Consider the following 14,040-nt stretch of genomic DNA (forward strand, 5'->3'; position numbering starts at 1 on the left):
AGGATACAAAATTAATGCACAGAAATCTCTTGCATTTCTATACACTAATGATGAAAAATCTGAAACAGAAATTAAGGAAACACTCCCATTTAAGACTGCAACAAAAAGAATAAAATACCTAGGAATAAAACTACCTATGGAGAAAAAAGACCTGTATGCAGAAAACTATAAGACACTGATGAAAGAAATTAAAGATGATACAAACAGATGGAGAGATATACCATGTTCTTGGATTGGAGGAATCAACATTGTGAAAAGGACTATACTACCCAAAGCAATCTACAGATTCAATGCAATCCCTATCAAACTACCAATGGCATTTTTCACAGAACTAGAACAAAAAATTTCAGTTTGTATGGAAACACAAAAGACCCCGAGTAGCCAAAGCAATCTTGAGAATGAAAAATGGAGCTGCAGGAATTAGGCTCCCAGACTTCAGACTATACTACAAAGCTACAGTAATCAAGACAGTAAGGCACTGGCACAAAAACAGAAATATAGATCAATGGAACAGGATAGAAAGTCCAGAGATAAACCCACGCACATATGATTGCCTTATCTTTGATAAAGGATGCATGAATATACAGTAGAGAAAAGACAGCCTCCTCAATAAGTGGTGCTGGGAAAACTGGACAGCTACATGTAGAAGAATGAAATCAGAACACTCCCTAACACCATACACAAAAATAAACTCAAAATGGATTAAAGACCTAAATGTAAGGCCAGACACTATCAAACTCTTAGAGGAAAACATAGGCAAAACACTCTATGACATAAATCACAGCAAGATCCTATCTGACCCACCTCCTAGAGAAATGGAAATAATAACAAAAATAAACTAATGGGACCTAATGAAACCTAAAAGCTTTTGCACAGCAAAGGAAAAAATAAACAAGATGAAAAGACAACCCTCAGAATGGGAGAAAATATTTGCAAATGAAGCAACAGACAAAGGATTAATCTCCAAAATTTACAAGCAGCTCATGCAGCTCAATATCAAAAAAACAAACAACCCAATCAAAAAATGGGCAGAAGATCTAAACAGACATTTCTCCAAAGAAGATATACAGATTGCCAACAAACACATGAAAGAATGCTCAACATCATTAATCATTAGAGAAATGCAAATCAAAACTACAATGAGATATCATCTCACACCAGTCAGAATGGCCATCATCAAAAAATCTAGAAACAATAAATGCTGGAGAGGGTGTGGAGAAAAGGGAACCCTCTTGCACTGTTGGTGGGAATGTAAATTGATACAGTCACTATGGAGAACAGTATGGAGGTTCCTTAATAAACTAAAAATAGAACTACCATACAACCCAGCAATCCCACTACTGGGCACCCTGAGAAAACCATAATTCAAAAAGAGTCATGTACCACAATGTTCATTGCAGCTCTATTTACAATAGCCAGGCCATGGAAGCAACCTAAGTGTCCATCATCGGATGAATGGATAAAGAAGATGTGGCACATATATACAATGGAATATTACTCAGCCATAAAAAGAAATGAAATGGAGTTATTTGTAGTGAGGTGGATGGAGTTAGAGTCTGTCATACAGAGTGAAGTAAGTCAGAAAGAGAAAAACAAATACCATATGCTAACACATATATATGGAATGTTAAACAAAAAAAAGGTTCTGAAGAACCTAGGGGTAGGACAGGAATAAAGATGCAGACATACAGAATGGACTTGAGGACACAGGGAGGGGGAAGGGTATGCTGGGATGAAGTGAGAGAGTGGCATGGACATATATACACTACCAAATGTAAAATAGATAGCTAGTGGGAAGTAGCCACATAGCACTGGGAGATCAGCTCAGTGCTTTGTGACCACCTAGAGAGATGGGATAAGGTGGATGGGAGGGAGAAGCAAGAGGGAGGAGATATGGGGATATAAGTATATGTATAGCTGATTCACTTTGTTATAAAGCAGAAACTAGCACACCATTGTAAAGCAATTATACTCCAATAAGGATGTTAAAATATATATACATATGTAAATTAAGTATACTGAATATGAACTAAGAAATACCCATGAAATGTTCCTAAATATACTCACAGAAAGATAGCTGTTAATGTCCACATCATCAGTAATAGTTTGGCGTTCTCCTTTACAGTTAATTTTCCGAAACCTTCGTCGAGACTGTCTGGCAGGAACTTCTCTTTGTAGAATACTATCTTCATTATCTTTGGAATTCTCTACCTGAAACACATGTTCACATTCCTGATTAAACATCCAATTTTTCCATATTACTGACAGTCTATGGAGTTTTAACAGGCACATAAGGAGGCTTCATTTACTACTTGCAAGAAACTGCCTCAAGAAAACAGTCTGTATAGGACAATGCTCATGACTTCAAAAAGACTAAAGGTGACGTTATTATAAAGATCTGGAGACCACGGTTTCCTTCCAGGAAATAGTCTCTCTTGCTCACATAAACATACATCCTCTAAGTAAAGTCATGTACCAGAAATGAAGGCTGCTAACTACACCTACACATTCAATAATTACAACTTCTGAGTTAGTCTAATTACAAACTGCGTGATTATACACATATTTTATTTGGCAAACAATTATGGTTATGACTTCAGTGAATTGCTAAACAGTGAAACAAAAATGCTTTATGCATTATTCTTTGATGTCCATCTTAATGTGTGAAAATAGTCAAGAATAAATAAGGCTGGCATCTTCTAAGGAAGAAGGGAAAACTAACATTTATTGAGGGCTTAAAATAGGACAGCATGGATATATATTATACTACTTAGTTTATACAACAGCCCTGTAATCAGGTATTACTATTACTAGTTTATACACGAACAAAGTAAAATCCAAAAAGATCAGCGACTTTTCAGTCTCACAACAGTGATACTTATTAAAGGTGACCTGGCATACAGGCCTGTTTCCAAAACTTATGCTACTGATACAAGACTACATTGCCAGGGGAGGGGGGGTAGGGGGAGGAAAGAAATAGGTGAGGGAGATTAACAGGTACAAACTTCCAGCTGTAAAATAAATGAGTCATGGATATGAAATATACAGCGTGAGGAATATAGTCAATAGTTATATAATATCAGTATCTTTGTATGATGACAGATGGTAACCGGACTTATTGTGGTGATCATTTTGAAATGTATAGAAATACCAAATCACTACTTTGGGTAAAAGGAACTAACATAGTGTTCTGGGTCAATTACACTTCAAAAACAAAGAAACTTATAGAAAAAGAGATCAGATTTATGGTTCCCAGAGGTGGGGGCTGAGGGGAGCAGGAATTGGATGAAGGCAGTCAGAAGGTACAAACTTCCAGTTATAAGACAAATAAGTACTAGGGATGTAATGTCAACATGATAAATATAATTAACACTGTTATATGTTATATATGAAAGTTGTTAAGAGAGCAAATCCTAAGTGTTCTCATCACAAGAAAAATAATTTTTTTCTATTTCTTTAATTTTCTATCTATATGAGATGACTGTTGGTCACTAAACTTACTGTGATTTATCACTTCATGATGTATGTAAGTCAAACCATTATGCCTTAAACTGATACAGTGCTGTATGTAAATTATATCTCAATAAAACTAGAAGGAAAAAAAAGACTACCTTTCCTATCTAATGACAGAGTATACCATAATTTTTAGAAATTACTTTTACAAAGGAATATTGACATGCTCTAAAGTAGACTTTATAATTAACCTCACATCCAATAAATAACAAATGGTAATTTCAGCTTTCTCCCTCAACTACTTTTCCTGCTAATGTCATATCTCTTGCTGATATCAAAAATTTCCTAGTCACCCAAGTATGAAATTCCAACATTTCCAATTCCCCTGCTTGTCTTCCATATCTTATCTTCAATCATTTCTTAGAACCTGTCAAATCTTTGTTTAGAAATCCCTTTCACAATGCCTTTTCTTTCATTCCCATTACCACCATTCTTTATTCAAGTCTTAATCACTTCAGTCCTGAACTTGCTGCTTCTGTCATGTTCCTCTCCAATTCCATCCGGCATGGTCAGATAAATCATCATTATGTCAGGTCTCCTGTTCAAAATGCTACAATGGACCTCTAATGGTTACCAAATAAATTTTAAACTATTATATTTGATATTCCAAGTCATACATGCTCCCTTCCCAAAATATTTTTATCACTTTATCTTATACATGGAAGCCTGGAAAAACTGCTCCCGTATCCTCCTCCCCACAAAAAATCCTCTCACATAAAAGCTCTAATGAGATATGCAAAATTTCCTGATGATTTCTCAGAAAGAGTTGATGTCTAAGCTGTTCTGTAGGTTTGAGAGTTCAAGAGTAAGTGGCAGCCAAGTCAATGTGACTATTCATGGGTCCCTATACATAAATAACTTACATTCTGCTAAGTAACTACTTATTTCCTCAATTTCTGTTATCTTATCCATGTTATCTTCATATGCTGAAACACTACCAATCATTTAAGACACATCTCAACTGCCATCTCTTCCATAACCACAAGAGACATTCCTTTTGACTGCTTTACTGTGTACACACAACCTGGGCTTCTCATAAACAGGACTGCCTTCAGGCCTTTACATACATATGCATTATTTCTGCCTAAAAGCCCATTCCTCCTTTGCTAACATCTCAGCATCCTACACATACCTCATGACCCAGTTCAAACAACCCTACCTCTGCCTCAAGAGGTAGGTGCTACCCCTTCTATAGCACTAAGCATACTGGCCATAATTATTAGATAAGCTTACCTCACTACAAGCTCCCTAGTATAGGAAGTGCATTGTATTTACATTCATCTTTGTTCACTTATTCAAAACATTTGCCAAAATGGGCATTACATTAAATTCTTTCTTTCTCCCCAAATATCTTAAGCCCTTGGAAGTATGTATAAGATACTCAAGAAATATACAGGCAGGCAGAGTAAGTTACTGAATATTACTCTTCTGAAAAGTAAAATCCAGAAGAGACAGGGGCTTGATTTCCAACTTAAAACTACAGAATTTTGTATAGGAAGCAAATACATGTCAACCCCTTTAGATTCAATTTCCTTTTCTAAAAAATGATGGGAGAACCACTGTATTTTCTAAATCACTACGCTAGGCCAAGTACCAGAAACTATTACTTATGTCCTTTAAGGCTCACAACATAGCTACTCTTTCTGTGTTAACGGATGGTGCAGAGCCTCATAAAACTTAAGTATTTCACAGAAGTGGGTGAGTAACAATTCAAAAACCAAGTGTGGGGACTTCCCTGGTGGTCCAGTGGCTAAGACTGTGCACTCTCAATGTAGGGGGCCCAGGTTCGATCCTTGGTTGGGGAACTAGATCCCGCATGCAAGCCGCAACTAAAGATCCCACATGCTGCAACGAAGATCCCACCTGCCACAACTAAGACCCGGTGCAGCCAAAAATAAATAAATGAATGAATGAATGAATATTTAAAAAACAAAAACCAAGTGTGACTAAGAAGTTCATCTCCTTCATACTGCCCTATCCCACAGGATGAACTAGATTATTTACTTTAGGTAAAATTCCAGTATCATATCCATATTCTTAGCTCTTTCAACAGCTACCATTCATTGAGAAAAAGCAGAGATTTAAACAATAAAGGTTTTTCAAAATAGAAACAGTAGCAAATTAAATTTAGGAAAGGAGTTTCTAGCCTTAAAAATGTGGGGAGGGCTTCCCTGGTGGCGCAGTGGTTGAGAATCTGCCTGCTAATGCAGGGGACATGGGTTCGAGCCCTGGTCTGGGAAGATCCCACATGCCACAGAGCAACTGGGCCCGTGAGCCACAATTACTGAGCCTGCGCGTCTGGAGCCTGTTCTCCGCAACAAGAGAGGCTGCGATAGTGTAAGGCCCGCGCACCGCGATGAAGAGTGGCCCCCTCTTGCCGCAACTAGAGAAAGCCCTCGCACAGAAACGAAGACCCAACACAGACAAAAGTAAATTAAAAAAAAAAAAAAAGATAGCATCATGTAATGGCAATTCTATAAATCTGGGTTTAAAAAAAAAAAAATGTGGGGAAAAGTACCAAATGAAAGGAAAAACCAAACAATGGATAAAGGATTAGGCACCCTTAGTAAAGCTCCTGCTGATTACAACTGAAATGTGAGGTTAAATTTTAAAAATGAAACCTCATAAACACATACTGAAATGGCAGAAAAGTAAGGAATCCAAATGCAAAGAAAGAAGTGAAAGCAAAATGCCAGGAAGTAGGATAGCAACAAAGCCCCAATCTACCAGATGATTTCTCAACTTTGGAGACAAGACCTTCCACTTTGATGGTTGTAGGGAACGAGAGAGATAGGAAATAAAATAGAGAATCCAACAAAGGCAGGGAATCCAAAGGAGACTTACTCATTCCAAAGAGCTACACCCTCACTGCAAGGTTTAAGCCCATCTTGCAGAAGGGAGAGGAAGAAAACTTGCTTAGCACTGAGAAAAGGACTGCTGGGGGTGGAGGAAATTCAAAACAGAAGCCATCCTTCATGCAGGTCTGTAGTTTCAATTCATAATACCTTAAGCGCATAAAAAAATTTAAAGAAGTTCAGGACTAAAAACATACATGCAACTGGCAAAAACAAATCTAAAACCTCTTTGCAAGAATGCAACTTTAACCCAAACCTCAAGGAATTCCCACACCCAAAGTTCAACACATATGAAGTCATGTACAAATATACCAAAAAAAAAAAAAACCCAAAAACAAAAAACCAACAGCCCCAACAACAACAAAACCCAATCACGAGAGACATAATGAGCAATAATGGACAGAAAAAAGGTAGCACAATCACACCTGCAAATATTCCAATATTGGAAGTATCAGAAAATATAAAGCTATAATAATAAAAAAAAAACTTTAAACAAAAAGAAACTTGAAAATGAGCCAGAGATTATAAATAGCAACCAAACAGGTAAGGATTTACCAGGACAAAAAAAAAAAAATTCCTCCCCAAGTGCCCTCCCTCCCCACTGCCAGGCTAGCAAATAGAGAGTAACAAGAAAGAGCCATCTACCTTCGAAAGAGGGATGAGAACATGGAAATATATCCTGTCTGAAACACAAGAGCACAGAGAAGGCCTAAAACTGAGGGTGGAACAGGAACACTTAGAAAAATCTTCCTAAAAACCAGTCCCACCCCTAAGCACAAAGTAACACTAGAGGAATTTGATGGTGTGCTGAAGGTAACAATAACAACAACAAAAATCCAAAACTAACTCAATTCTAGCAGAAGAGGTGTGTTCATCTCCAGGCCTAAACACTGTCTACCCTCTGTCTTTATTGCTCTACATACAATATCTAGTATCAAATACAAAATAACGACTCACATAAAAATAAAAAGGATTAAAAAAAAAACACCCAATCCACTGCCAAGAGACAAAGCAATCAACAGAGCAATCCCTGAAAATTAAAAGATGACCCAGATGAATATCAGACAGAATTTAAAACAACTATAATATGGTAATGTTTCAGCAGAAAAGGTGGACAATATAACTAGACAGATGGAGCAGACATAAGAAAAGTATTAGAGTAAAGTGAAAATGTCAGAAACAAAAAACATGGTACTAAAGATGAAGAATGCCTTTGATAAGCTCATCAGTAGACCGGATACCATCAAGTTAAGAATCAATGAACTTAAACATAGGTCAACAGAAATTACCCAAAGTGAAAGAGGGGCAGTGAGAGAGGAAGAGAGAGAAAGTAAAAAAGAAAAATGAAGGAATTAAATGGTGTATTAAGATATAACTAAAAAGAGGATTAGTGAATTGGGAAAACAGAGCTTAAAAAAATAAAAGAGTATGCACCACAAAGTCAGGATGAGATGAAAAACAAGAAAAAAATCTTAAGAAATATAGAGAATAGGACTTCCCTCGTGGTGCATTGGTTAAGAATCCGCCTGCCAATGCAAGGGACATGGGTTCGAGCCCTGGTCTGGGAAGATTTCACATGACTTGGAGCAACTAAGCCATGCGCCCCAACTACTGAGACTGCGCTCTAGAGCCCGCAAGCCACAACTACTGAAGCCTGCGTGCCTAGAGCCCATGCTCCGCAACAAGAGAAGCCACCGCAATGAGAGGCCCACGTACCACAATGAAGAGTAGCCCCGCTCACCACAACTAGAGAAAGTCCACGCGCAGCAACGAAGACCCAACGCAGCCCTCAAAAATAAAATAAATAAATGTATTAAGAAAAAAGAAATACAGAGAATAAGCTGAAAATATTTAACATATATTTAAACAAAGTTCAAGAAAATGATAATAGAAAAATGAAGACAATGTCCAAAGAGAAAATGAGATTTTTTTAGTTAAAAAAAAAAAAGACAGCCCAAAGCTCTCCAACAAATCCAACTCAGGATACTTAAAAACTACAACTACAAATCCACCAGAAAAGATAAAGAGAAGACTTTAAACGCAGCCAGAAGGAAACGACAGATCAGCTATAAAGGAAGGGCATTAAATTAATAACTGACTTCTCAAAAAACAACAGATGCCACAAAACAGAATGTACTGACTGCTAAGAAAAAAAAGGATTTTTCTCCTAAAATTGCATTCATAGCAAAACAATCCTTAAGAATAATACAAAATAAAGCCATTTTCAGGCAAAATTAAGAAAAAGAACAATACACCCAGTTGAAATGTTTACCAACAAAACCCCTTTATTAAAGAAAAATTTAAAGAGTGTGCCTCAGATATAACACAAATGGTCCCATAAGTAAGGTCTCAAATCCAAGAAATAACTAAAAGCAAAGAAATGCTAAATACATGGCTAAATCTGAGCAAATAACAACTGCATAAAACAATAAAGTAAGACAAAATTTGTGGAATAAGTAAGTAGAACTAAAATACTGGTCAAGAGCAATTACATTTGGATGTAGTGGTCAGCATTAAACTTTTATCAACTTTACTACTTATTAACTTCAGTTATTTTTAAGTAACCTGGAACTAGCAAGAAAAGAATAGACCAAATACAGTATCTAAGGGAGTACTGGGGGAGGGAGTTGAGAGTGGAAAAAAAGAACTTACTATCTTATATATAGAAAGTAAAAATAACAAGAGGAAAAAAAAAGTAGAATATATACAAAGCACATAAAAGTAAATCCAAAAAGTAAAAGTAAATCCAAACCTGTCAGAAATCACAAAGAATGTAAACGGAAGAATCTTCTCAGGTTAAAAAAAAAAATCTTATACCAAATGCAGAAAAAGAGTTAGTTAACAGCCTCCAAGTACTGAGGCCCACAGAATCCAGATACAAAGATGACAAAAGAGTACTAGAAATTAAATTACGAGCTAACATCTAAGAAATAATGAATGCAAGAATCCTAAACTCAATTATCAAATTAAGCCTAGGAACTCAGAAAAATATAACAAATAACTCAGTCTGAGCATTTACTGGGAATGTAAGGGTAGTTTAATATTATAAAAATCTATTAATATAAATCATATTAAGAGACCAAAGGAGAAAAGGGCACAGATCTCTGTAACAAAGGCAGAAAAAAAGTTTTTAATCAATTTCAGTAACCTTTGCTGATAAAAATTTTTAACAGTACTTTTTGATACTCAAGATACCGTTTTAAGTTATGAACTTTTGAGAGACTCCCAATAGTTTTTTGATATTTCTTTGCTTTCTGACACAAGAAATCCTAGTCTAATACATTTCCTGCTCCACATGTGATGTAAGCTATTATTTTATGGAGGCTTATATCGTTTTAGTGGGGAAATAGTATTTACTCACCATAATCTGGGCTCTTATAAACACTAGTAATCACTAAAACTACTTTTTTGTTGCTGCTTCTAAGCCTTTGCAATGAACAGCCCTAAGAAATACATTTTTTTCATAAAGTGAACCAACTTGGGAAATATTTTTAAGACAAATGCTGACATATCCTATTCAAATTTTAGAGTTTTACTTAATATCTTTTATTTTGTACAACTCTTTTTCTTTTATAGTGGGGAAAAATGATTCCTAATGACAATAATATATACATATATTATTAACTACATTATATTAATTATAATCATTGTAAATTAAATTTAATTACATCCAATTAAATTAAATGTATCTTAATAACAAAGTTTCTCTTTATACACTTAGGTTATCTATACACATGTATGTTATATATACATATGTAATAGCTTTAACAGTATCAACATTACCACCAACATCCTGATACTACATAATCGGTTCCTAATGATTTATGTATATAAGATTATATATGTAAGTATATATTAATTATCATTACATAAGTTACATACATGTAAGTATATGTAATGTGTCTCCACACACACACACATATCTACATAGAACTTTTAAAATACTGTCATTACTACTAAAAATGAAACTACTGACCCTTTCTGTCCTCATGAGATACCCCATTAAAAATGCAAAGACAAAATATTGTCTTTTAAAGTCACCAGAGGGCTCCCCTGGTGGCGCAGTGGTTAAGAATCTGCCTGCCAATGCAGGGAACATGGATTCGATCCCTGGTCCGGGAAGATCCCACATGCCGCAAAGCAACTAAGCTCATGCGCCACAGCTACTGAGCCTGCACTCTAGAGCCTGGGAGCCACAACTACTGAGCCCATGAACCACAACTACTGAAGCCCACACACCTAGAGCCTGTGTTCCGCAACAAGAGAAGCCACCGCACTGCAACGAAGACCCAACGCAGCCAAAAAATAAATAAATAAAAAAGTAAAAAAAAAAATTGTTCTTAAAGTCACCAGAAATAAAAACTCCTGGGAATTAAACCAACAATTTTACATATAATAAATTCACTTTTTTTTAAGAGATTATATTTTTCTCCTTTTTGAATTATTTTAAGTATTTAAAAACTTTACTTGGCTCCACTAAGCAGCTCATCTTTCTCAGGTTTTTTCAGGCTCTTCTTGCTTTTTTACTGTTCCAAATGTATTAGGCACAAAACAACAACCATTCTGATGGTATTTTTCATGGGAATCTCATTAAATTCACAAGATAATCTAAAGAAAATGAATACCTTTATGATGATAACTCCTTAGTTGAGAACATGATATCTCATTTTTTGTTCAAGCTGCATTTTATATTTTTGCGGAGCACTTAAAAACAATGTCTTTGCAAATTTAAGTTTATGCTAAAGTATTTTACGTAGTTATTGTAAATATATTCTCTTATATGACATTTATTTATGTCACAGGTCAATTTCTTGATCTCCATAAGAAAATCTGCTGGGATTTTCATGGGGATTACACTTAATTTTTTTATCAATTTGGAGACAATTTATATCTTAAAAATATTGATTCTTTCAACTGATCTAGAGCTGAGGAAGAGTTCAAAAATGTTTTATGGTTTTCTATGTAGGGGTCTCCTATAACTTTTGTTAGATTTATTCTGATGTATATGGATGTTTTTGACATTTATAAATGGTTTGCTTACTAAATTTTATTTTTCTAACATTTTGTTGTTCATAAATATAAATACATCGATTTCTGTATATGAACAAGTACCGAGTGACCCTGCTCAAATGATTTCTTATTAATTCTAAAAGTTCACATGTAGTTTATTTTTGGATTTTCTATATGCAAATCACATCATTTGTGACAGTTTTATATTTTCATTTCTCATCTATCTTTTTCCCCTTGCCTAAATGCACTATATAGGACTTTTTAGACATTGGGTTTGGAGTGAGCTTTGACATATTCCCGAATGCCAGGAAAAGGTTTTCAATGTTTATTGTAAGGTTTGTGCAGATACCTTTAATAAGATTATGAAAGTTTCCCTCTTTTCCTAGCTTGCTAAAAGTTTTAAAAATCCTCATGAATGGGTTTTGAGTATTATCAAATGCTTTTTTTTGTATCTATAGAGATGATCATCTGACCTCTTTCTCTAATTATATTAATATAATGAATCAGGGCTTCCCTGGTGGCGCAGTGGTTGAGAGTCCGCCTGCCAATGCAGGCGATACGGGTTCGATCCTTGGTCCGGGAGTATCCCACATGCCGCGAAGCGACTGAGCCCGTGTGCCACGGCTGCTGAGCCTGTGCTCTGGAGCCCGGAGGCCACGGCTGCTGAGCCCACGTGCCACAACTGCTGAAGCCCGCACGCCTAGAGCCCGTGCTCTGCAGTGAGAGAGGCCACCAAAATGAGAAGCCCGCGCACTGCAACGAAGAGTAGCCCCCCGCTCGCCACAACTAGAGAAAGCCCACATGCAGCAGCAAAGACCCAACACAGCCAAAAATAAATAAATAAATTTATATAAAAAATACATATATAATGAATCATACTGATTTTCAAATACTATAACAATCTTGCAACTATGGAAATAAATTCAACTTTCTCATGATATTTTATCCTCTTTATGTATCACTCGGATTTGACTTCCTAATATTTGAAGGTTTTAAAATCTATTTTCATTTAAAAAATGACCTGTAATACTGCTTTTGGGTAATATCCTTGTTAGGTTTTGCTCTCAAAATTAAACTGGGCTCTCACACAATGTTATATGTCACTAGTATCTCAATAAAAAAAAAATTAAACTGGGCTCATTCAGGGAACATATTCAATTTTTTTTTCTCTGTTTCCAGTTAGACTTTATGTATTTCTTCTTTAAATGTTTGGAAAAATTCACCAGTGAAACCATGTGGGTCTGAATTTCTAAATGGAAGGTCTGTAATTACAGGTTCACTTTCTTTCTATATATTGGATTATGCAGATTTTGTTTGTGTGAGGGTGTGTGCCAGTTTTGGTAAGCTGTGTATTTCAAGGAATTTGACTCTCTAAAATCTCAAACTTATTTGTTTAAAATTTTCATAATATCCTTTCTTTTGTTACTTTTTTTAAAGTTCATTAGATCCATAGAGTACTGTATCCTTTCTCACTCCTAACATTGGTTATGTAGTATCTGTTTTGTTCTTGATTATTTTTGGCAGGGATTTATCAATTTTATTATTCTTTTCTGAGAACAAACTTTTGCCTTTGCTGATTCTTCTTAAGTTTGTTTGACATGCCACTGATTTTTATATTTACCTTTATTATTGCTTGGCTTCTAATTTCTGTTGGTATAGTTTGCTGCTTTTTAATTTCCTGATGTGGATACTTAACTCATCTAAGGTCAGCCTTTCATTCTAACAGCATTAAGGCTTAAATTGCTCAGTAAGAATGGCTTAAAATGAATTTCATGTTTTGATATGCCATCTTCATTCAGTTCAAAATATTTTCTCATTTTCATAGTGACTCTTCTTTGACAAGTGATTTAACGTATACTCCTGAATTTCAAAAGCTGTATTTTGTCCCAGTTGTGTTTTTGTAATTGTTTTTTTAAAATTAATTCCATGGTGGTTAACAACTATAAATTGTTAAATTTAAAATCTTTTCGTTTTTGAGCTTTATGTCCCGCCTATGGTCAACTTTTAAAAATATTCCATGTGCACTTGAACAGCAGATGTATTCTACTATTGATGAATGTAGTGTTCTCTATATGTCTATTAGGCAGAGTGCTGTTTCCTTAAACCTGATGAACCAACCTCTGCTAGCTTCAAACTTATCTTCTGCAGCTTTCTCACTTCTTTCAGCCTTCACAGAATTGAATACCGTTAGGACCTTGCGCTAGACTGGGTTTTGGCTTAAGGGAATGTCGTGGCTGGTTTGATATTCTAATCCAGACCACTAAAACTTGCACCCTTTGGGCAATAAAGCTGTTTCACTTCCTTACCATTCATGTGTTCACTGGCGTAACACTTTTAATTTCCTTCGAAAACATATCCTTTGCAATCACAACTTGGTTAAGTGTTTGGCACAGGAGGCCTCGCTTTCAGCCTATCTCAGCTTTCAACAGGCCTTCCTCACTAAGCTTAATCATTTCTAGCTTTTGATTTAAATTGAGAGATGTGCAACTCTTCCTTTCACTTGAGCACTCAGAGGCCACTGTAGAGTTATTAACTAGCCTAATTTCAATATTGTTGTGTCTCAGGGAATAGGGAAGCCTGGGGATAGGAAGAGAGATGGGGGAGCAGCCAGTCAGTGGAGCAGTCAAAACACATACAACATTTACCGACCATCTTAAATGGG

The 14,040-nt window shown here is 35.7% G+C and overlaps 1 protein-coding gene across 11 annotated transcripts in view; it reads right to left on the reverse strand.

Moving 5' to 3' along the window:
* RAPGEF6 (Rap guanine nucleotide exchange factor 6) overlaps nucleotides 1–14,040 on the reverse strand; it is a 235,557-nt gene that overhangs the window by 147,941 nt on the left and 73,576 nt on the right. For all 11 annotated transcript variants that reach the window (XM_059917009.1, XM_059917006.1, XM_059917011.1 and 8 more), the window contains one exon: nucleotides 2,068–2,211. In XM_059917009.1, coding sequence (XP_059772992.1) covers nucleotides 2,068–2,211 — 144 coding nt within the window. The remainder of the gene's footprint in view (nucleotides 1–2,067; nucleotides 2,212–14,040) is intronic.

The sequence above is a fragment of the Balaenoptera ricei genome, chromosome 3 (assembly GCF_028023285.1).
Source record: "Balaenoptera ricei isolate mBalRic1 chromosome 3, mBalRic1.hap2, whole genome shotgun sequence".
NCBI classification, from domain to species: Eukaryota; Metazoa; Chordata; class Mammalia; order Artiodactyla; family Balaenopteridae; genus Balaenoptera; species Balaenoptera ricei.